Here is a 21119-nt window from a genome sequence, read left to right as displayed (position 1 = left end):
ACAAAAAAATCTCCTTTACTCTGTCGCCTCATTTGGGGTCACAGAACCATGGGACGTCCCAAAGCAGTCCCTGGGTGGGAAGCAAAGGACGAATATTGTGCTGACAGGTCCCTAAACTTGGGGCACTGCCGCCTGCAGAACCCGTCTACCCAGGCTCGCGTCCGCTGAGGACTGGGTATGAACTTTGTAGTGTTTTGTAAACGTGTGTAGGCTAGTCCAGGTGGCCGCCTTACACACTTGTGCCGAAGCCTGGTGCCGAATGGCCCAGGAGGCCCCTACCGCCCGTGTAGAATGTGCCGTGATACCGGCCGGAAGAGGAGAGTTGTTAAGGCGGTAAGCCTCTTGTATGGTGGACTTGATCCACCTGGCAAGGATTGCTTTGGAAGCAGTCAGACCCTTGCGAGCGCCTTCAGGAAGAAGGAAAAGGGAATCAGACTTCCGGAAGGGTGCAGTCCTAGACACGTATATACGCAATGCAATGACGAGGTCAAGCGTATGCAGAGCCTTCTCCACTCTATGAACCGGAACTGGGCAAAGGGATGGCAGTGAAATTTCCTCATTGAGGTGGAAGTTGGACACAACCTTCGGAAGGAAGGATGGAACCGTACGGAGAACCACCTTGTCCTGGTGAAAGGCCAGGAAGGGCCATCTGCAGGAGAGTGCCGACAGTTCAGACACCCTGCGTAGCGAGGTGATTGCCACCAGAAAGACCACCTTCTGTGATAGAAGGCGGAGTGGGACTTCTTTAAGGGGTTCGAAAGGTGGTGCCTGCAATGCTGTCAGGACCAGGTTGAGGTCCCACGTCTCCAGTGGACGTCTGTAGGGGGGAACCAATTGGGAGACCCCCTGGAGAAAAGTCCTCACTTGCGGCTTGTTAGCAATGCATCTCTGGAAAAGCACTGAGAGCGCTGACACCTGGCTCTTACGCGAGCCCAGGGATAGGTTGGCGTCCAGGCCCGATTGAAGAAAACCAAGAACTTTTGGGATGGAATAAGGGAGTGGGATCTGGCCGCAGGATTCGCACCAGGTAAAGAAAGCTCTCCAGGTACGGTAATAAATCTTGGCGGAGGCTGGCTTCCGTGCCCTGATCATGGTTCTAATGACATCCGGTGAGAGCCCTGCCTGGGTTAGAACCCAGGTCTCAAGGGCCACGCCGTCAAATTGAGGGCCCCTGAGTTCTGGTGGAAGAACGGGCCTTGTGACAGAAGATTGGGACGGTCGGGGAGACGCCAAGGGGCGTCTGCTGTAAGTTGTTCGACGTCGGCGTACCATGTACGTCTGGGCCAGTCTGGCGCGATCAGGATGGTTGGAACTCCCTCTTGTTTGATCTTCCTCACGACTCTGGATATCATGGGAAGAGGTGGAAAAATGTACAGAAGCTGGAACTGGATCCAGTCCTGAACCAGGGCATCTGCTCCGAGCGACCACGGATCGCGTGTCCTGGCCATGACACTGGGGACCTTTGCATTGAGATGGGATGCCATTAGGTCCACGTCCGGGGTCCCCCAGCGATGGCAGATCTGGCGAAAAATTTCGGGATGGAGAGACCACTCCCCCGAGTCCATTCCTTGTCTGCTGAGGAAGTCGGCTTCCCAGTTGTCCACACCCGAGATGTGGACCGCAGAGAGTACCGACCTCGTGTCTTCCGCCCAGTGTTGGATATGTGCCACTTCTCTCATCTCCTGGGTACTGCGGGTCCCGCCTTGATGATTCACATATGCCACCACCGTGTCATTGTCCGACTGTACTCTGATATGTGAGGCTGCCAGTAATTGACGAAAAGCTCTCAATGCCAGGAAGATGGCCCGAATATCCAGGATGTTGATGGGTATGTTCGCTTCCACTGGTGACCACTTGCCCTGTGCTTTGTGATGTAGGTGCACCGCACCCCAACCTGTCAGGCTCGCGTCGGTGGTCAGGACCTTCCATTGACCTGAGAGAAAGGATTTTTCCGTTGCAAGTGAGGTTGGCTTGAGCCACCAGTGTTGGGACTTCCTGGTTGCCGATGTTAGCCGGAACTCCCTGTCGAGGGAAAAAGGATTCCTGTCCCAGGACTTTAGGATGGCTAGTTGAAGAAGCCTGAGGTGAAACTGGGCAAATGGTACCGCCTCCATTGCTGCCATCCTGCCGAGTACTCTCATGGCAAACCGGAGAGATCGGGGGGGGAATTGCGGAGGAGTATGCAGACTCCTAGACGGAGAGCCAGTGCCTTGTCCCTGGGAAGGAGCACCAGACCTCTGGAGGTGTCGAATAACATCCCCAGGAAGGTCAGAGACTGACTCAGGGTAGTTGATGACTTTTGTAAGTTGACTAACCAGCCCAGGCGACTCAGTGTGTCAATAGTGATTGAGATGCTGACCTCGCAATCCTTGAAGGTGGAAGCCTTGATGAGAAGGTCGTCCAGGTATGGAACGACTACTATGCCTCTGGAGTGTAGAACGTCCATGGTGGCTGCCATGATCTAACGTTCTGGGAGCAGTGGCAAGCCCGAACGGGAGAGCCACGAACTGGTAGTGATCCTGGTTGATTGCGAATCTGAGAAATCGCTGATGGGCGGGAGCAATCGGTATATGTAGGTATGCGTCTTGTATGTCTATGGAGGCGAGATATTCTCCCTTCTCCATGGACGCAATGATTGACCGAAGGGACTCCATGCGAAAATGACGAACCCGAACATACTTGTTGTTTTAGGTCTAGTATGGGGACTACAAACAGATTGGAGTAGAACCCTCAGAAGCGCTCTTCTGCAGGAACTGGTACTATGACTCCTGCCTGAAGGAGGGAGGAAACGGCTTGATGGAAGGCACGAGCCTTGTCTGGCGGTTTTGGGGGAACAGAGAGGAAGAACCGGTTCGGTGGGCTGGAAGTGAACTCGATCTTGTATCCGGAAGACACTATTTCCTTGACCCACCTGTCTTCTGTAATAGGCAGCCAGACCTGCTGAAAGAGTAGCAGTCATCCGCCTACGGGTGGGGTGTCTTCCGGAATTCGTGAGTCATGAAGAGGAGAAAGTCTGAGGTTTCCCTCCTTTGGGCTTTGCCTGGCCTGCTTTCGACTGCCAGGTCCTGTCCGGCCTCTGCGCCGCCCGTGGGTTGTCTCTGCGCAGAGAGCGCTTACGATTTTGTGCTGGGCGCGAGACTGACCATCCTGAAGAATTCCGAAAGCATCGGAATCGAGTTTGGTTATGGCTTTTGAACGTGCGTTTAGGTTTTAGTTGAGGGTGAGAGGTACTCTTACCCCCCGTTGGCATTGGATATCATTGTGTCCAACTTTTCACCGAAAAGCCGCCCACTGAGGTATGGGAGATGCGTGAGGGACTTCTTTGAATCCGCATCCGCTTTCCATTCCCGCAGCCAGAGGATACGCCGGATCGTGATGGCGTTTGATGCTATTCCCGCTACACCTCTTGTGGAATCCAGAGCTGCATGAAGCATGTAATCTGCTACCACCGCTATTTCAACCGCCTGGTCCGACAGCTCAGGATTTGAGGCTTGGAGGCCAGCCTGCAATTTTTTGGCCCAAGCTATAATGGCCTTGGCCGCCCAGACTGAAGCGAACGCGGGAGCCAGAGAGGCCCCTGCCGCTTCGAAGATTGAACGAGCCATGCGTTCTACCTGCCGGTCTGCTGCGTCCCTGAGGGTTGAGCTATCTGGCAGTGAGAGGAGGGTCTGTGCTGCTAGCCTAGAGACTGGGGGGTCCACTTCGGGTGGATCTGTCCACTCCTTGGTGTCCTTCTGTGGAAAGGGGTACCTTGCTTCCAGATATTTGCAATTGGCGAATTTCTTCTCAGGCTGCGAAAACTGCTTAGTAAGTATCGCCTGAAATTCCAGGTGATTAGGCCTGATTCACATATCCGTTTTTGACCATCAGTCAAAATCCGCCGTTTTGGAGAAAAAACGGATCCGCCATTTTTCTTGGCGGATCCGTTTTTTCCCCATTGACTAGCATTATTGGCGGATTTTGACTGATGGTCGTCCGTTGCATCCGCATGTCAGCGGATCCGCCAAGATGTTGGCATCCGCTGACATGACCGGACGGACCCTGCAACGTTTTTTCGGGCCGCAGATCCGCCATGTAGTGATTTAACCCCCAATTCTGTCTGGCTGCCAGTAGAAAAATCTCTCTGTCATCCATGGTCACCGCAGCTCCACACTTCCCGCGATGATGGCATCCCTGCTCCCCACATCGCGCGATGATTGTTACTCACATCGCGCAATCGCTCCACACATCCCACGATAATGACCGCTCACTTCCCGCGATGTCTGCTCCCCACATCGCGCGATGGTTGGCACTAACATCCCGCGATAATCCCCAGGTTATCCCTCCTGCGATCCATCACACCTGCTCATGTCCCCTGGTCCCGGCTCCCGCGAGATCTCAGCTGCGCCATTACTCCCACCCCGGCTCCTGCGAGATCTCGGCAGCGACATGGAGAACACTACATCACCGGTATTTTTTTTTTTTTATTTTTTAACCAGGCATGGTTCCTTTAAATTTGCAAATTCGTCGGATCCGTACATCCGCCGATCCGCCGGCACACGTTTCTGTCAGTCTGCCTGCGGATCCGTTTTCCGCTATTTTTGCGGATTTGGACTGAAAGAAAAAACTGATGTGTGAAAAAGGCCTTAGAGAAGACCTTAGGTGGTTTTAGAACACTTTCAAAACAAATTTTGTGTTCTGGGGCTTCCGGGGGCGGATCAGAAATGTCCAGCACCCGATGGATGGAAGAAATTACGTCCTCAACTAGCGCCGTATTGCTCGGGAGGCCAGGGGTCAGAGACCTCTCCGTTTCGTTGTCTGAGTCGGAGTCACAGATGCCTTCTGATTCCTGCGTGTCGCTAAGGCGTTCCCTGGTGGGCGAACTGGGGCAGAGGTCTTCTGTGGTCGGGGATCGATGTGGAGATCTGCGTTGTCTAGGTGACCTGGAACCACGGTGTCTTTCCCTGGAGGGTGATGACCGTGTGCTATGGGATGATGCGGATGAACGCGACCTGTGGGTCCGCTTACGACTGTGTCGGAAACGGCATGTCCCTGAGTGGAGCTGTCCCTTTGCTGGGTAACGTTCATAGCCGAAGCATGACCCTGCAGAGCCTGGAGTAGTGTGGAGGTTAGGTTATCTATGGACTGTGTCATAGACTGCGACATCTGAGTAGCCCATTCCGGCATGGTAGCCGACGCTGAAGCAATGGTAGGGGCTTCTTGGGGCTCTGACCCAGTATTTTGGATACAATCCCGGCAGTGCGGGTATGTGCTGCCACTGGGGAGAGTGGCTTTGCAGGCTGTGCAGAAAGCATAAAAGCAGTCCTGCCTGGTTCTCTTCCTTGTGCCCGACATAGTGCACAGAGGCTGGCTAGCAGAGGACCCTACAGGGGTGACTACGCAGAGGAAAACTATAGGAGAGCCTTATAGGTAATATAGATTCACAGCCTAGTAAAGAGAACCCAGCTGTGATCTTACCCCACCAGTGTGCCCCTAGGTCCAGCGCCGACAATTCACAGTCCTGTGCCCCCAGGAGACTGCCGACGTTGCTGCTGATGTCACAGACGGCGTCTGCTGCAGCGAAGATGGCCGCCGAGAAGACGAGGAGGAAGAAGGGGGCGGAGAGCTGAAAAAGAGCGCGCAGGGCTATGTAAAAACGCGCCCTTTCTGCCTCGATCCGCCCCTTCTGTGACACTGTAGAGTGTCATATTCGTCATCCGGGGGGGGGGGGGCCGGGGGGTGGGGAGGAGGCGGCGGCTTCTGCTAATCCGAAGCCGCGGTCTAAATTAGAAGCCTGATGGATGTCCGGGAGGGGGTCGGATCTGAACCAGACCCCTCCGGATTGAGAGGCAGGATAGCGGTGGGGCTAGCAGCAGTAACGGGGCCATGTGAGGGGTCCCCCTGAGGCGCTATGGAGCTGATGCTGCCGCAGAGACAGGGGCGCAGGGAGCCCTGTCTCTGTATGTGCCATGTCTGCCTGCACTCTCCCCCGGCCCCAACAGGAGCCCGCAGCAGGGCTGGGGTCCCTGGCTGTTTAAGCTGCAGAATGCTGCCTTGTACCGACCCTACCTGAGGTGTCTCAACCTAATGCCCCCAGAGGGGGATTAGGGAGGGTGCGTCTGTCACCATCAGGGGTCTTCATCCTCGCCTCGACCCAGACCCCAAAGGGATTGGGGAAGGAGGGGGTCTCGACTTCGAACCAGTACCCGAGGGACTGGGGAAGGAGCGACATGGGGAATAGCCATCTCAACTTCAACCGGGCACCCCATAATAGGGGGCCGAGGAAGGAGCCATGCCGGGAGTTTCGCTGGAGACCCACTTTTCTTGATCTGTAATCCGTCGGAAAAAAATAAAATCTTTAGGTGTGCCTCCTTGCGACACTAAGCAAAAACTGGAGAAGGCTGACACTGTCCAGAGGTGTATACTGCAGAGGAGGAGCCAAAGTTTATTTTTTTCAGATTATGCATAGTGTCGCCTACTAGTGGACAGCAGCATAACACCCATGGTTCTGTGTCCCCCAATGAGGCGACAGAGTAAGAAAAATCATCTACAGAAACTTCTGACCTAAAGGTGTGTTCACACTGGGTCTTATTGTTGAGTTTTGAGCAAAATCTTTCCCAAAATCATCCTCAAAAATATTTTCTGATCCAAAAACTCCACAAAAAGACTCAAGTCTATAGTCCTGGCTTCACTGGTGTGGATCTGTGGATGCGTGGAAAACCACTTCAGAAGATGCACGGCCATTAATGACACGGATGGGCAGACTGTAATGTGGACTATGTTCCACAGCAAAAATAAAAATCATAGAAAAAAAAAATGAGCATGTCACTCCTTTTTGTCCCCGTTTTCCCATTGCTGTGCACCATGTTCGTGGTTTGGGGTTCTGTTTCAGGCAGGTTCCACCTAAAAGTATTAAGTTACGTACCGGTAACGGTATTTTTCGGAAGCCCATGACAGCACCACGAGAGAGGGGATCCGCCCTTTAGGAACAGGAAACCTACAGATACAAAAAGGGCGGCACCTCTCCCACGCATCAGTTGGTTTACAGAGCTTGAGAGGCTACCATGGTTAGTACACAACATATAATATATACAACCTATCTACCCTATATAGCAGAAATATATATATATTTTTTTACACCATCTCCCACATACCGTAAATTGTGGACAATCTTCTAAAGGAGTGCACCCCTATATGTGAACAAGGGAGGGAACTAAGGGTGCTGTCATGGGCTTCCGAAAAATACCGTTACCGGTACGTAACTTAATACTTTATTCGGACTCCCATGACAGCACCACGAGAGAATTACAGAGATGTAAACTAATTTAGGGCGGGACTACAGCCTGCAGCACCCTTAGCCCGAAGGTGAGATCTGAAGAGGCACCCATATCTAATCGATAGTGGTTAAAAAAGGTGGAAGGAGATGACCAGGTGGCCGCCTTACATATCTGATCAATTGACACTCCAGATCTTTCTGCCCAAGATGATGCCATGGCACGAGTGGAATGCGCCCTCAGGTTCTGCGGAGCCGGACCTCCACCTGCTGTGTAGGCAAGAGAGATAGCCTCCCTAATCCACCTCGCTAATGTGCGTTTTGATACCCTACAACCTTTCCTGGGACCTTGGAAGGATAGGAATAATGCATTCTCCTTCTTCCAAGGATCCGTGGCTGCTAAATATTTAAGTAAGCATCTCCTAATATCTAATGCCTGAAGTTTTTGCTCCTTAGGGTTGGTCGGATTAGGGAGGAAGGAAGGCAGAACTATCTCTTGTGTCCTGTGAAATTGTGATGCTACCTTGGGAAGGTATGCTGGATCTGGCCTTAGGATTACTCTATCCTGTAAGAACTCTGTGTAAGGGGGCAATCTGGAAAGTGCCTGTATGTCGCTCACTCTACGTGCGGATGTTATCGCCACTAGAAAAGCTGCCTTAAGAGATATAATCTTTAATGAGGCCGAATCCAGAGATTCAAATGGTTTTTCTGTCAAGGCCGTAAGGACTAAATTTAAGTCCCAAGGTACACATCTGTCTTTGTGTATGGGTCTCGATCTAGCCGCTGCTTTGATGAACCTTGCTACCCAATAGTTATTGGCAATATCACATGCAAACAAGGCCCCTAAGGCTGAAACTTGTACTTTTAATGTACTTGTGGAGAGACCCAATTCGAGACCCTTCTGGAGAAATTCCAGAATATGTTTCGTGGGAATTCCGTCTCTGGCGTCAAACTGAAAGGTGGACAGGAATCGCTTCCAGGTCCTAGCATAAATGTTAGTGGTAGTCAATTTCCTGCTTTTTAGGAGGGTATCAATTAACTTCAAATGGAGTCTCGCTACTTGTGGGTGGCTGACTGGCCCCTGGTAGAGGAGATCCGGAAGGTTCGGCAGCACCCAGGGATCGCATACAGACATGGTCCTCAACCATGCAAACCAGGTCCTCCTGGGCCAAAAGGGGGCAATTAATATGACTCTTGCCCGATCTTCCCTGATCTTCCTTACTACCAGAGGTAGAAGATTTAATGGCGGGAAGGCGTATGCCAGAGAAAAGTTCCATCTTATCAGGAGGGCGTCCACTGCTAGTGGATTTTCCCTGGGATTCAGAGAGCAGAACGATTTTTCTTTTCTGTTTTCTCTGGTGGCAAAGAGGTCTACCTCTGGCCGACCCCATCTGCGGACAATCTGGTGGTAAATATCCCTGTTCAAAGCCCATTCTCCTTGCTTTAGAGCCTTGCGGCTTAGAAAGTCTGCCTTTACGTTGTCTTTCCCTCTGATGTGGAGCGCCGTCAAAGATAGAAAACTTCCCTCTGCTATTTGAAGGAGACGTTCTGTTGTCCGCATCAGGGCGTCGGAGCGGGTTCCACCTTGGTGGTTGATATATGCTACCGCTACCTGGTTGTCCGAGAGTATCCTCACGTGATGGCCCTGTAGGTACATAATGAGTTTTTTGACTGCCTGCTCTATCGCCAATAGCTCTCTTTGGTTGGATGAGATCTCCGTATCCGAATCCCACTGTCGCTGTACCACTATGTCCCCCATATGGACCCCCCAACCGAAGGGACTAGCGTCTGTGGTTATAACACGGGTTATCTGCGTTATCCAGGGCACCCCTGAGGCTAGGTTCTCATCATCGAGCCACCATCTAAGCGATGTGACAGTCGAGGGGCTTAGCAACAGTTGACCTTGTAAGGACTGTCTTAAGGCCCTGCTATTAAATAGGACATCCTTCTGAAGGGCTCTAGTATGGAATTGTGCCCACCTAACTGCTGGGATGCATGAGGTTAGAGATCCCAACAGGGACATGGCCTGTCTGAGGGTCATAGAAGGATTATCAACCGCCCGAAGAACCTGCTGCTGTATCTTTTGCATTTTATCCAATGGCAACAGACACTGCTGAGTTTCTGAATTTAATAGTAAGCCTAGAAACTTTTGTATTTTTGAGGGCTGGAGTCGGGATTTCTCGTAGTTTAATATCCATCCGAGGTTTTCTAACCTGGACTTAGCTCTTTCTATCTGGGATGTACAATGGCCCCCTGATTTTCCTACAATTAAAAAATCATCCAAATATGGAACAATCAGGATGTCCACCTCCCGTAAATGCGCCATCACTTCGGCCACTATCTTTGTAAATACCCGGGGCGCTGCTGAGAGACCAAAGGGAAGGGCTCTATATTGATAATGACGGACTGTGCCGTCTATTGAAACCGCCACCCTCAGGAACTGCTGGAAGTCTGCATGGATAGGTACATGATAGTACGCATCTTTCAAGTCTATGACTGCCATAAAACACCCTTTAAACAATATTTTTATTGTCGTATTGATGGACTCCATCTTAAAAGTACGGTTCACCAAAAACTTATTAAGGAAACGTAAGTTAATGATCGTTCTAAATGTCTTATCAGGTTTTTGGATCAGGAATAAGGGAGAGTAGAACCCTCTTCCTCTCTCAGCTTCCGGAACCTCTATCAAGACGTTTTTCTGGCATAGGCTCAAGACCTCCGCTTCTAAAGCTGCTTGTTCAAGGGGTGAAGATCTTAAAGGAGTGGATTTAAAGGTATCCCGCGGGACCTGGGTAAACTCCAATCTAAGCCCGGTGGATATTACATTGCGCACCCAGTCACTATTTGTAATCTGTGACCATGCCGGAAGGAAGGATGATAGTCTACCTCCCACGGGAATTGCTAGTCATTGATTCTGTCTCTTTTGATCTCTAGACGAGCGTCTAAACATGTAGCCCGTACCTCTTCTCCTTCTATCTTCCCCTCTGGGACGGTCTCTAGTAGGCGAAGAATTGGGCCTTCTCCCCAGACGGAATCTCCTTCTACCAAATGGGCGTCGGTAGGATGTAGGCCAGAGATTTGGGAATTTTTTCTTGTCGTCCCCAGCCTTCTCAAGCAGTTCGTCCAGGACTGCGCCGAACAAATATTCCCCCTCACACGGAATAGTACAAAGCTTCGCCCTGGTCTGAATGTCTCCCTGCCAGCACTTTAGCCACAGGGCTCTACGAGCCGCATTAGAGAGACCTGCTGCTCTGGCTGCCATTCTTACTGCATCCGCCGAGGCATCTGCTAGGAAGGCTGCTCCCTCTTGGATTGTTGGTAGGGCCCCAAGAATTGTTTGTCTTGACGTACCCTGTTTTAATTGTGACTCCAACTGGTCCAACCAGACCATCATGGACCTGGCTGTGCATGTTGACGCCACTGCTGGTCTTAAGGAACCGGCTGCCATCTCCCAAGTATTCTTAAGGAAGGTGTCTGCCTTCCTGTCTAGGGGATCTTTAAGGGATCCCATGTCCTCAAAGGGCAGCGAGGATCTTTTCGATGCCTTTGCAATGGCCGCATCTAATTTGGGGGCCTTGTCCCAAGTATTTACTGCTGGATCGTCGAAGGGATATCTGCGTTTGAGGGCTGGTGGTATCGACCCTCTTTTATCCGTTTTTTTCCACTCTCTGTGGATTAGATCCTGGATCTTCTGATTTAACGGGAAGACTCTATGCTTCCTCTGCTCCAGCCCCCTGAACATGACATCCTGCATGGATAATTGGGGCTTAGGCTCCTCTACTTCCATTGTCCCTCTGACTGCTTTGACCAGCTTGTCTACCCGGTCAAGAGGCAGACAAAACCGCCCAGAGTCCTCTTCTTCTGAGGAGGACGAGGGAGATGAAGCCTGGGAGTCTCTACTTCTCCATTCTGCCGAGGAATCGGACTCCACCGGGACCCCGCCCTTTATAGTTTCCGGCTGGGACAGTGACTTTAGGGTTTCCTTCATTTCTGCCCTAACAATGTCTCTCAAACTCGCTGCTACCGCGGGCGACTCTTCCGCCACTGTCTGCTGAATACAGGGGGGGCACAATCTTTTGGGGCATGAGTCCGGTAATGGGCATGCACAGAGTGCGCATTCCCTGTGTTTAGTTTTACCTGAAGCCTTCTTCCCCTAGAATAAAGCACAGAAGGGGGGCCCCGTCACTGAGTGAACTTTCACGAAGATCACTTACCAGTGCCACTATCAAGTACCGGAGGATGAGGGGGATTCTTCTCAGACGATGCTCCTATCTGCTTAGAGGAGCTTTTATGGCTGGACTGGTCATTTCGTCCCGCACGTTCACTGTCACGTGACTCTTTCTTTTTCTGCTTGACCTGCCGAAGGTCATCCAGGGGCGGCAGAGATGTTTGTCGCTGCTGCCGTCGTTGCTGCTGCTGACGCCGCTGACGCTGCTGCCGCTCTCCATTACTGCTCGCAATAATGTGGCCAAGGCAAGGCACCCTGCCCGGGTCCTGCCTATATACCCCTCCTCCGGACAGCAGTATGCGTGCCGCGCCCCTCCCCCCCTAATAGGGCTCCCTTCCCCAGCTGGCGCCGCACCGGGCCGGAGAGCCGACGCTCATCGGCGCTTGCGATGGGCGCCGCCATCTTGTTTTTCTCGCGCATGCGCAGTGGCGCCGCCGACCCGGAAGCACCTCCTCCGGCCGCCCCCTGACGTCACCGCGACCCCGCCCGACCGGAAGTCACGCGGGACGCCCGGGAGCTTCGGAATACCGCGCTCCCCGGTCGCAGCATCCCCCGCAGCGCGCCGGCCACCGCACCAGCGCCGCCGGATCCGGGGGCCCCCGGGGGGAAACATACTCACCGGCGGCGGCCTTTATTCTGGAGTCGGACATCCTCCGGACGCCGCTCCCTGCTGACTACGCCACCGCCGTGCTACCCATCCTGGGCCACCGTGGCGTCTTCCAGGGATCCGCACCAGGCCGAGGTAGGAGACCCCCCCGCTACCTGTATCGGCCGGCCGGCCTGGGATCCTGGTCTTCTGTAGGATCCCGTCCCTTCAGGAACAGGAAACCAACTGATGCGTGGGAGAGGTGCCGCCCTTTTTGTATCTGTAGGTTTCCTGTTCCTAAAGGGCGGATCCCCTCTCTCGTGGTGCTGTCATGGGAGTCCGAATAAAAAAGACGTCATGTAAACATATCCTCAGGGTGTATGCACACAGGATTTTTGGGATGGTCAAAAACTATGAGTTTTCAAGTGAAATCCACTTCAGGAATCGCTCCTTTTTTGGGGAGTTTTTGGAAGTGTTTTTTTTGTTTTACTGAAGCAGTTTTCAAGAGATTTGGATACTTTTTTTTGTTCTTAAGCGTTTTAATGCAGTCTTGTAATTGAACATTCCCTACTTAGGAAAAGATTCCATCAGGAGACGCCTCAGATGTGACATGAACTTATTTTTTTTTTTTTTCAAACCTTGAAGTGCAAAAAAAATGCTGTAAAGACTGAACATAAGTACAGAAAAATGTTTTTTTTGTTTATTAATGATTTTTTAAAGGTGTTTTTTGGTGGATTTGCTCTGAATGTGCACATGGACTTAGGGTTCCTTGTGAGCCCCTTAGCCAGTTCGTCACTATTACAAGGCCATGAGGGTTTCCAGAATGGGCTGTGTTTTTTACTGGGTTTTTCATTTATTTTGGAACTTAATTTCTATCTGTTCATGTGAAGTTTCCTTCACTGTGCTGCACTCTCCCCTTCATGAGAATCTGTTAGCACATCTTTACATATAGAAGTAGGGGTATAGGCGATGTAGGTGCTCGTCACACCAATAAAAACGAGACCTTTTTCGTAGCAATCAGATTTGCCAGTCATGAGAAATCTAATGTCGAAGTCATATGCAAATAAGGCAGTATGTGTAATGGGGGCGTGTCTATGCTTTGCCACACCCCCAGTGCACTTTCTGCCTTTATCTGCATTTGACCCCTTTGGTATCATTTCCTATTTATATTCACTGATGTGTGAAAGAAAGATCACGTGCTTGTGAAAAATAAAAGACATTTATTAGTTCCCAGTTATACACATCGCATGGCTTATTACTGCAAGTTTCCAGGATAGATCATTACTATCACATCCCTTAGGCTAAAGTCACTTTCTGTCCTCTTCCTTGCGTCTGTGCACTTGAGCTTTTCGGATTTTGGAAATTTTCATAGCTGTAAAAAAAAAAGTTGTTGAAAACCGTATTATACAATGGTGAGTGCAGCTCTGGAGTATAACACAGGACGTAACTCAGGATCAGTAATGTAATGTATGTACACAGTGACTGCACCAGCAAAATAGTGAGTGCAGCTCTGGGGTATAATACAGGATGTAACTCAGGATCAGTAATGTAATGTATGTACACAGTGACTGCACCAGCAGAATAGTGAGTGCAGCTCTGGAGTATAATACAGGACGTAACTCAGGATCAGTAATGTAATGTATGTACACAGTGACTGCACCAGCAAAATAGTGAGTGCAGCTCTGGGGTATAATACAGGATGTAACTCAGGATCAGTAATGTAATGTATGTACACAGTGACTGCACCAGCAGAATAGTGAGTGCAGCTCTGGAGTATAATACAGGATGTAACTCAGGATCAGTAATGTAATGTATGTACACAGTGACTGCACCAGCAGAATAGAGAGTGCAGCTCTGGAGTATAATACAGGATGTAACTCAGGATCAGTAATGTAATGTATGCACACAGTGACTGCACCAGCAGAATAGAGAGTGAAGCTCTGGAGTATAATACAGGATGTAACTCAGGATCAGTAATGTAATGTATGTACACAGTGACTGCACCAGCAGAATAGTGAGTGCAGCTCTGGAGTATAATACAGGATGTAACTCAGGATCAGTAATGTAATGTATGTACACGGTGACTGCACCAGCAGAATAGTGAGTGCAGCTCTGGGGTATAATACAGGATGTAACTCAGGATCAGTAATGTAATGTATGTACACAGTGACTGCACCAGCAGAATAGTGAGTGCAGCTCTGGAGTATAATACAGGATGTAACTCAGGATCAGTAATGTAATGTATGTACACGGTGACTGCACCAGCAGAATAGTGAGTGCAGCTCTGGAGTATAATACAGGATGTAACTCAGGATCAGTAATGTAATGTATGTACACAGTGACTGCACCAGCAGAATAGAGAGTGCAGCTCTGGAGTATAATACAGGATGTAACTCAGGATCAGTAATGTAATGTATGCACACAGTGACTGCACCAGCAGAATAGAGAGTGCAGCTCTGGAGTATAATACAGGATGTAACTCAGGATCAGTAATGTAATGTATGTACACAGTGACTGCACCAGCAGAATAGTGAGTGCAGCTCTGGAGTATAATACAGGATGTAACTTAGGATCAGTAATGTAATGTATGTACACAGTGACTGCACCAGCAGAATAGAGAGTGCAGCTCTGGAGTATAATACAGGATGTAACTCAGGATCAGTAATGTAATGTATGCACACAGTGACTGCACCAGCAGAATAGTGAGTGCAGCTCTGGAGTATAATACAGGCTGTAACTCAGGATCAGTAATGTAATGTATGTACACAGTGACTGCACCAGCAGAATAGTGAGTGCAGCTCTGGAGTATAATACAGGATGTAACTCAGGATCAGTAATGTAATGTATGTACACAGTGACTGCACCAGCAGAATAGTGAGTGCAGCTCTGGAGTATAATACAGTATAATGGCGGCAGACACTTCCTGATGCAGAAATCTGAGAGCAATAACAAGGCTGCTGGCTAAGAAAGCCAAAGAGAAGCCTGTCAGGATGTCACTGCTTTTCCTACTTTACACATTTGTGGTTCATTCACAGGATATGTCATAAATGACCGACGAGCTCAGATCCCACCTCTGGGACACTCAAGCGTCCTAACACTCAGGGTCCAGATTTTGCTGCGGACTTTGTGAATACGCTGTGGATCCCGGTAGCTTCTATGTGCTTCAATTGTTTAAGCCAAGTGGCCATAAAAGGGTTTGATAATTTGTAGTAAGGCTTTAGTCACGCATCAGTATTTCATCAGTGTTTGTATGCCAAAACCTGGAGTGTCTCCAAAACACAGAACAGGCATCATTTATTCAATTATGGGTTTTCTCTGTAGGCTCCACGCCTCGTTTTGGCATACAAACACTGATGAAAAATGCGGACCAAATATTGAGGTGTGAATAAGCCCTGAAGTTAGAGTTAGTTCTTTGCTACCTCTATTTGTGTGAGCAGAACGATGTAGATAATTAAAGAGTTTTTTTCCAAAATCGAACGTTAAATCCTATCCCATAGGAGTAAACCTTTCGGCAAGAACGGGGCATTGGACCCCGAGAGCCGGACTCCACAGAGCCCCTGCTTTGCATATGCAATTGTCTTTTGGAATGCCAAAAAATCTGAGTACAGCGCCGTGATTTCAGGCAGTGCCATAGACAATGAATGGAGAGGAGGACAAGAAGGGTCCCTGCAGACAGCAGACCGAAAAGCCTCGTCGTTGGGATTGCTGGGTCGGGAGGTCCGACGTCTAGTTATCTATGTTCTGAACAGAGGATAACTTTTGATTCTAGGAACAGAACACCCCTTTAACAATTTCATGCATTACTCATGTCTTACAGTCGGTTGTAAAACCTCCAGTCTTCGGCACTTATCGAGGGTCTGGTACTGGTAAGTGCTGCCAGAAGGTGACTTTGGCTGATGCACATTTTCTTCTCTGATTCCGTCTGGCATTGAGGGGACGCCTCCTGAAACATAGAAATATAAACCAGTAATAAAAAAACAAACAAACCCAAAACATGAAGATAACTTTTCAAATAAAGACGTAAAGAAAAAAAATTGGAAAACACATTTGTGTATTGCAAATGCTACATGTTAAATTTGGTCATAGACATAATGAACTGCTCAGAAGGGGTTAGTACATGAATGGTTAATAATGACTAGGTAATGGGGTGTTATAATACAGGACGGGGGTGCATAACCTGAGACCCGATACCTTTATGTGTGGCCCATGACCATCAGGAAATATATACACGTGTGGTCTGTAAAGCCGCGATCTGTATATGGCCCTGTAAAAAGTCATCTAGAATGAGGTCAGGTACTTTATATTTTGGGAAGGGGTCCAGGAATATTTGACTCGGAACCTCAGGGATTCTCTTCTGAGAATAGATATTAGTGTCTTCATACATAAAATGCCTTTATCAGTTAAAGGCACAGGAGGGGTTCTTCCAATTAGGTGACTGGTATATAAGCTACAGCAGGGAGCGACTGCGAAGATGTCACAGGCGAGGGGTCCTCTTTTAGGAGCCCAACGGCAATGTCAATCGGTAGGACTGGCTAGTGGTCTGGAGGACTTAAGTTGTGTAATACTACATTTCCCCTGCAGTGGCCGCTGTTTGCCGGAGGTGTCAGATGTGGAGTTAGGAGCGATCACCTGACTGTGATGATTTTAAATATCTTTTCTGTGGGGAGATGTTTTGACAGCTGAAAATTTAAGTATGAGCAGTGCATTTTCAATTATTAAAAACTTTCTGTGTCCCCCCTGCAAATTAAAGACCTGCCTTTTGCCATAAATATTTCTTCACCCGGTAAATGCTGCTGTTCTCCTCCATCTGGTATTGTTTTGTTCCTAGCCCTCTACATTCTTGAGATATGGCCCCAATTCCATGTATATATAAATCTTTTTAAGCCAAGTAAGCGAAAAAAGGCGAATACCACGCCCACTTGGTTAAAAAGACCAGATTCACATACAGGGAAGAAGGAGCCATATCTCAAGAATGGAGAGGCGCAGGAAAAAAATAAAAACAACGCCGGATTCAGGAGAACAGCGGAATTTGCAGCAGATAGAAATATACATATTTATGGTGACGGGGCCCTTTTAAATTGAGCTGCACGAATGCGTGAAGAGTTAATCTAGTTACTAATATGGTCGTTATACCAAGTTGTTGTAGGTGGCGATTCTGGCCTCAGCGTGGGCATTCTGGCTGCGCTCCTGGAGGTCTTCTTGTGAGGAGGAGGTTATGAACACTAGAGGTTGTCCTACAGACAAGCCAGTGAAATCACATGTAATGGAATTGCTTCCAGATAAGCTGTGGCAGGTCTGTAATGACAATTGAAGGAAGACATGTTACTTGTGACGGCCACAAGAACGGTGAAGCAGAGCTGTAAGGTGAAAGGTTGGTCCCTGAGCACTTGACATTCCCGGTGAGCACTTTGCAGGCTGCCTTGTGTACAGCATACACCCACAGCTCTTTTCGTACATTAATGCCTCTTCCGCTCACACGGGATGACAGTAGCAGGGATGAGGATTTGTACGGAAAATTTTAATGGAAAGTGTACTAAAATGAAGAGAAGCCAGTAGGACGATCAGTTGATCGCTAGCGATGATCAGGAGCCTCACACATACTCATATGATGGCCATTAATATGTAATGCAGGGGATCTAATGGGTCCACCAGAGCGGGAGACACCCTGAAAGAGCAGCAATTCATGGTGGCATGTAGAGGTGGATCCCGATAAGTGAACCCAACTCCATGGTGCTCATATGCGTGTGAACAGGAAGAAATATATTTAAAGGGAATGTGCCATCAGAAAATGATGCAGATTTTCATGTTAAATGTATTTTTTTAATCTCATTTTTTCCATTTTCACACTGGCCGATAAGCCGAATATTGGACTTTTACTTTTTGTTCTAGGGGTTATGGGTCTCCTGTTGTTAGTATTTGTATGGCCCTCATGGCTGATTACTAATGCTATTTTAGGAGACTGCCCGCGTATATCCTGCGTCTTAGCAATTTTTTCATGCACGTATGCACTTTCCCCCATTCATGTGTTCTAAAATAAAGTGTTTAATATTTTAGATTACATTGGACTCTTTTTGATCGCTTTTTTTCTTGTGTTTCTTGCGATGTTCATTCTAGCGATGGGTCCTGCTATATGTCCGAGATACTTGTGCACTATAATGATTAACCTTATATTTAATGTATACTTTATCCCTTTCAATATGGTGTCCTATTTTTTGCTGAATTTTCATTAAGCTTAAAATTATGAAAAAGAGAATTCCTACATCATGCACCTCCACCCTGCACCAGATTATTAGTTTTGCCTATCACCTTCCTGACATTGGATCTACCAATAAGTCCAACACCGGGTCCACATTTATGCTGCAGGCTCAGGAGCTGAGCCAGCATAATAACCAGCAGATGATTGGCTGTATCATTCAGTCAGCATCTGCCATTAACAGCAGTGAGAGGAGCTGAACTCTGCCAGCTGCTGTTAACACCTTACACGAGCCCAACACTGTCCCAAACCCGTGATCAAGTCGCATTGATGAGTTACCATAGGACCTGGGGAACTGCTGAAAGCCCCTTTAACTATTAAAGAAAAGTAGAGCAGTTGAGAGCTGAGAATTTGTTTCACCTTTGCTGTGCAGTAGTTATTTTTTTTTTGGTGGGGGTGGATAAAAATCAATTTTGTAATTGGTTTTCATTAAAGATTGTGCACGATTTGGTTTTTACAGACTCTATTTCCATGCACATTACCAGCTGCTGAGTGAGTTAACTGAGAATCCATCAGTGACCTTGTTCCAATTTGGGAAATTGCAATTCTTATCTGTATCTTTTTCTGATCTCAGCTGATTTATGACCGTATCAAAAGTTGAGATCAACTTTGATGTGGTCGGTGATCATAAAATCAGCAGAAAAATGACAGATAAAAGCGTTACAAACTCTGTCATAAAAAGCTTACTGATGGATTCTAAAGTTAACTCATTCTGCAGCCAGCAATTGTGCAATGTTATTAATGACATCTACCTGCAAAATTTATTTTTAGCTCAAAATACACGAATTGGAAAAAAAAAAAAGCTCAAAAGTGTTCACATTCTTTAAGTAATTAATTGAGAACTCAGTTAGTGGTTAATGATGTGAGTAGATGGTGATAGGAGAATAGTGATAATGTGCAGATTAAAGGGACATCACTATAGAAAGTAACTTCTCAATGCAGAGTCTCCAGCCCACTGACGGCGCTACCGAGGAACCACTTTTACAATTAATATTTCGGGTTTCTTACCTTTCTCCATACACTGATCAGCCATAGTGTTAAAAATTGTAGTTACTTACCGTTAACGGTATTTCTCTGCGCCCATGACGGCACTACGGAGAGAGGGGATCCGCCCCACGGGGACAGGAAACCTACAGATAAAAAGGCGGTACCTCTCTCCCGCATCAGTTGTTTTACAGAGCATTGATGGAACTTCAGCCTAATACTAACACAACAACTTTAAGAAAAAATTTCTATAATTATTAATACTGCGTAGAGGAGACACCACGTGACTTTTTGACTAAATTGTATTTACAATAAGTGTGCACCCCACGCGTGTAGGGAGGGAATATACGGGTGCCGTCATGGGCTCAGAGAAATACCGTTAACGGTAAGTAACTACGATTTTCTCTTTCCCCCATGACGGCACCACGGAGAGAAATGCAGAGACTATCTATTAGGGGGGGACCACTGCCTCCAGCACCCTTCTACCAAAGGTTAGATCTGAGGAGGTGGCTAGGTCCAGCCGATAGTGGTTAAAGAAAGTCGAAGGAGAGGACCAAGTGGCGGCTCTACATATCTGCTCAATGGAGACGCCTGCTCTCTCTGCCCAGGAAGTTGACACCGCTCTTGTGGAATGGGCCGTTATTCTGCCAGGAATGTCCGTACCCTGTGACGAGTACGACAAGGTGATGGCGTCTCTTATCCACCTGGCCAGGATGCTCTTTGATGCCTTTCGCCCTTTCTTTGGCCCCTGGAAGCAGACAAAAAGAGACCTATCCTTCCTACACTCCCTGGTGGCCGCTAGGTATCCAATTAGGCATCTCCTGACATCTAATGTGTGTAGGGCCTCTTCTCCCTTGTTTTTGGGATTGGGGCAAAAGGAGGGGAGGGAGATCTCTTGAGTTCTGTGGAATCGGGACGCTACCTTCAGCAGATAGGACAGACCCAGCCTAAGTACCACCCTGTCATCCAGGATCTGTGTAAATGGAGGGAAGGCTGACAGGGCCTGGATGTCACTAATTCTACGGGCCGATGTCAGGGCTATCAAGAGGGAGGTCTTGAGAGATATTAATTTTAGCGGTGCTTCTTGCAAAGGCTCAAAGGGAGGCTTAGTCAGGGCTGAGAGCACCAAGTTTAGATCCCAGGGAGGAGTGTTTAGAGAAGGCATGGGCCTGGATCTACCTGCTGCCTTAATGAACCTGAAAACCCAACGGTTCCCTGCCAAGTCATAGTTGTATAGGGGCCCCTAGGGCCGCCACCTGAACCTTCAATGTGCTGGTAGCCAGTCCTTGTTCTAGCCCTTTCTGCAGGAACTCGAGAATCTTAGATAGAGGTACATTCCCACCCGAGCCTGCCCCTGATACCGAAAGGAACTTCCTCCAGATCCTACCGTACAATCTAGTGGTTACTGGTTTTCTGCTCCGTAGGAGAGTAGATACTAAATTTTGGGAGAAGCCCCTGTTGTTTAACAGAGTCCTTTCAAATTCCAGGCCGTCATATGTAGGTTCTCCACCTGCGTGTGAAGTACTGGCCCTTGTGAGAGTAAGTCCGGGACATATGGGAGGACCCAAGGGTCGGAGATGGACATTCTCCTCAGCCAAGAGAACCAAGTCCTTCTTGGCCAGAAGGGAGCTATTAAGATCACCCCCTTGCTTTGTCCTCCCGAATCTTCCTCAGAACTGATGGAATTAAGGCTATTGGTGGGAATGCATATGCAAGGGGAAAGTGCCGGGGGATCATAAGGGCGTCCAGGGCTATTGGGTTCCCCGATGGGTCTATGGAGCAGAAGGTTTTCACCTCCCGATTCGTCTTGTTGACA

The 21119-nt window shown here is 48.7% G+C and overlaps 1 protein-coding gene across 2 annotated transcripts in view; it reads right to left on the bottom strand.

The window, feature by feature from the left end:
- Positions 1-13266: 13266 nt before the first annotated feature.
- The window catches only part of PEX1 (peroxisomal biogenesis factor 1), a 68763-nt gene continuing 60910 nt past the window's right edge, over positions 13267-21119 (bottom strand). Inside the window, exons 22-24 of one of the 2 annotated variants that reach the window (XM_073582017.1) lie at positions 17200-17361; positions 15882-16009; positions 13267-13438 (exon numbers count right to left, since the gene is read on the bottom strand). In XM_073582017.1, coding sequence (XP_073438118.1) covers positions 13363-13438; positions 15882-16009; positions 17200-17361 — 366 coding nt within the window. In that variant the 3' untranslated portion in view covers positions 13267-13362. The remainder of the gene's footprint in view (positions 13439-15881; positions 16010-17199; positions 17362-21119) is intronic. The other variant, XM_073582018.1, reaches the window with a different exon arrangement.

The sequence above is a fragment of the Dendrobates tinctorius genome, unplaced genomic scaffold, assembly GCF_039654945.1.
Source record: "Dendrobates tinctorius isolate UK_male_01 unplaced genomic scaffold, ASM3965494v1 ptg000070l, whole genome shotgun sequence".
NCBI lineage: Eukaryota > Metazoa > Chordata > Amphibia > Anura > Dendrobatidae > Dendrobates > Dendrobates tinctorius.
Note: the sequence above shows the minus strand (reverse complement) of the source record. Positions and strands in the feature narration are given on the sequence as shown.